The sequence below is a fragment of the Crocodylus porosus genome, unplaced genomic scaffold (genome assembly GCF_001723895.1).
Source record: "Crocodylus porosus isolate Cpor-Errol unplaced genomic scaffold, CroPor_comp1, whole genome shotgun sequence".
Classification (NCBI taxonomy): Eukaryota; Metazoa; Chordata; order Crocodylia; family Crocodylidae; genus Crocodylus; species Crocodylus porosus.
The window spans coordinates 72,349,402-72,351,112 of NW_017728947.1; the positions used below are offsets into that span (position 1 = coordinate 72,349,402).

The 1,711-nt window shown below is 52.5% G+C and overlaps 1 protein-coding gene across 1 annotated transcript in view; it reads right to left on the reverse strand.

The window, feature by feature from the left end:
- Nucleotides 1-217: 217 nt before the first annotated feature.
- NKX2-1 (NK2 homeobox 1) overlaps nucleotides 218-1,711 on the reverse strand; it is a 2,440-nt gene continuing 946 nt past the window's right edge. Inside the window, exon 2 of the mRNA XM_019551275.1 lies at nucleotides 218-1,544. Coding sequence (XP_019406820.1) covers nucleotides 874-1,544 — 671 coding nt within the window. The 3' untranslated portion in view covers nucleotides 218-873. The remainder of the gene's footprint in view (nucleotides 1,545-1,711) is intronic.

A 1,711-nucleotide genomic window follows, 5' to 3' on the forward strand; every position in this document is an offset into this window, starting at 1 on the left:
TTCATGCCGGCTTCAGCATTTCTGAGCAGCCCCGTTTGTTTTCAAACCAAAAGCGAAAGCACCAGGCGGGGAAAAGCGAAGGGAAATAATACTAGCAGTAGCAATAAGAATAATAAAAGAATATTTGCAATGTGTATAATTTATTAGAAGCTTCTGATGAACTATATCGAAGCCGAATATCTACATAAGTTACAACAGAAAAAGGAGACGTGCGCAAATGACAAGCTGCCAAAGGCTTTCACACGGATCGGGCAATGTCCATAAAAAAAAGGGGGGGGGTGAGTTTCGTTTTGGTTGCTCGATTGTATTTTTTTTATACAACAAAATATACAGGTTACTAAAAACTAGGGGTTCAGTCCAACTTGTGACAGCATTATACAGCTACAGGTTCACATCAAACGCAAGGAGAAAAAAATCAAAATCATCGCCGCGCCGTGAAGAATCGGTGTCTGCATCCGCGGGCCCTGGCGGCGGGACCGGAGCGCGGCGCGGGCCGCTCCTTTGTCTGCTTTGGGGGAGACGGCCCACCCCGCCCCCCAGAATCTCTATATTTACAGACGAGTCCTATTCGCTGGCAAAGTGTACATTTGCAATCCAAGCCTTCAGACCGTGGCCACTCATGGGCTCCATTCTGCAACTGCTCCACCAATATTTTTAATACCCATTTAACAACCTAAAGTCACTCTCTCTAGTAGGGTTCCTCAAAGAACCACTCGTTAAAATGAAAAGGGGGGAAAAAAGAAAGAGAAAGGAGCACGATTGGGGGGAAAAAAAGGAAAAAGAAAAAGGAAAGCAAAAGAAAAACCACCCAGTAGTTTGAACAGGACAGAGATTTGTGTGACTGGGAACATCTGATCTTTTTTTTTAATCCTTTCACCAGGTCCTACCGTATAGCAAAGTAGAGCAAGACATGGCAGTGCCATAGTCAGAGCTAGAAGAGTTTAGGTGAGACAAACTGGAGACCTGGCTCTGCAGGGATGAAGGGCTGGCCGAGTGCTGTCCCATGTCTGGAGACTGCCCTGCACTGTTTGTCTGGTGGCTCTGATGCTGTCCGAGGCTGTTGCCATTGGTAGCCACCGTGATTGCTGTAGCTGCCTGCTGCTGATGGCTCTGGATAGCGGCTGTGGGGGTGTTGGAGCCTGCTTGGCATGGCTTGCCATCCTTAACAAGCACTGGCACCGCCACTCTCCGAGGAGACTGCTGCTGTTGGCACGAGCTGTTGTCCTGTTGCATCTGCTGCTGAGCAGCTTTGTCTTTGGCCTGGCGCTTCATCTTGTAGCGGTGGTTCTGAAACCAGATTTTGACCTGAGTGGGGGTGAGGTGGATCATGCTGGCTAAATGTTCCCTCTCCGGAGCGGAGAGGTATTTCTGCTGCTTGAAGCGTCTCTCCAGCTCGTAGACTTGGGCCTGAGAGAAAAGGACCCTCCGCTTCCTGCGCGGAGTGCTCTGGAGAGGTGCCATGCTCTTGCTCACGTCCCCCAGGGCGCTCAGGCTCCCCATGCCGCCCATGTTCATTCCAGAAGACGGCCCCATGAAGCGGGAGACTGCGGGCGAGAAGAGGGCACGGTGTAAGCACCACAGGCAGAGGCACAGCCAGACCCGCTCTCCCAGCCGGCCCCAGGCAGCCGCGTCCCCCCCAGGAAGCGCCGCTCTGCACCCACACAAAGCGGGGCCGGCGCCGGGCCGGGCCGCTCGGATCCGCGCTCCTGCC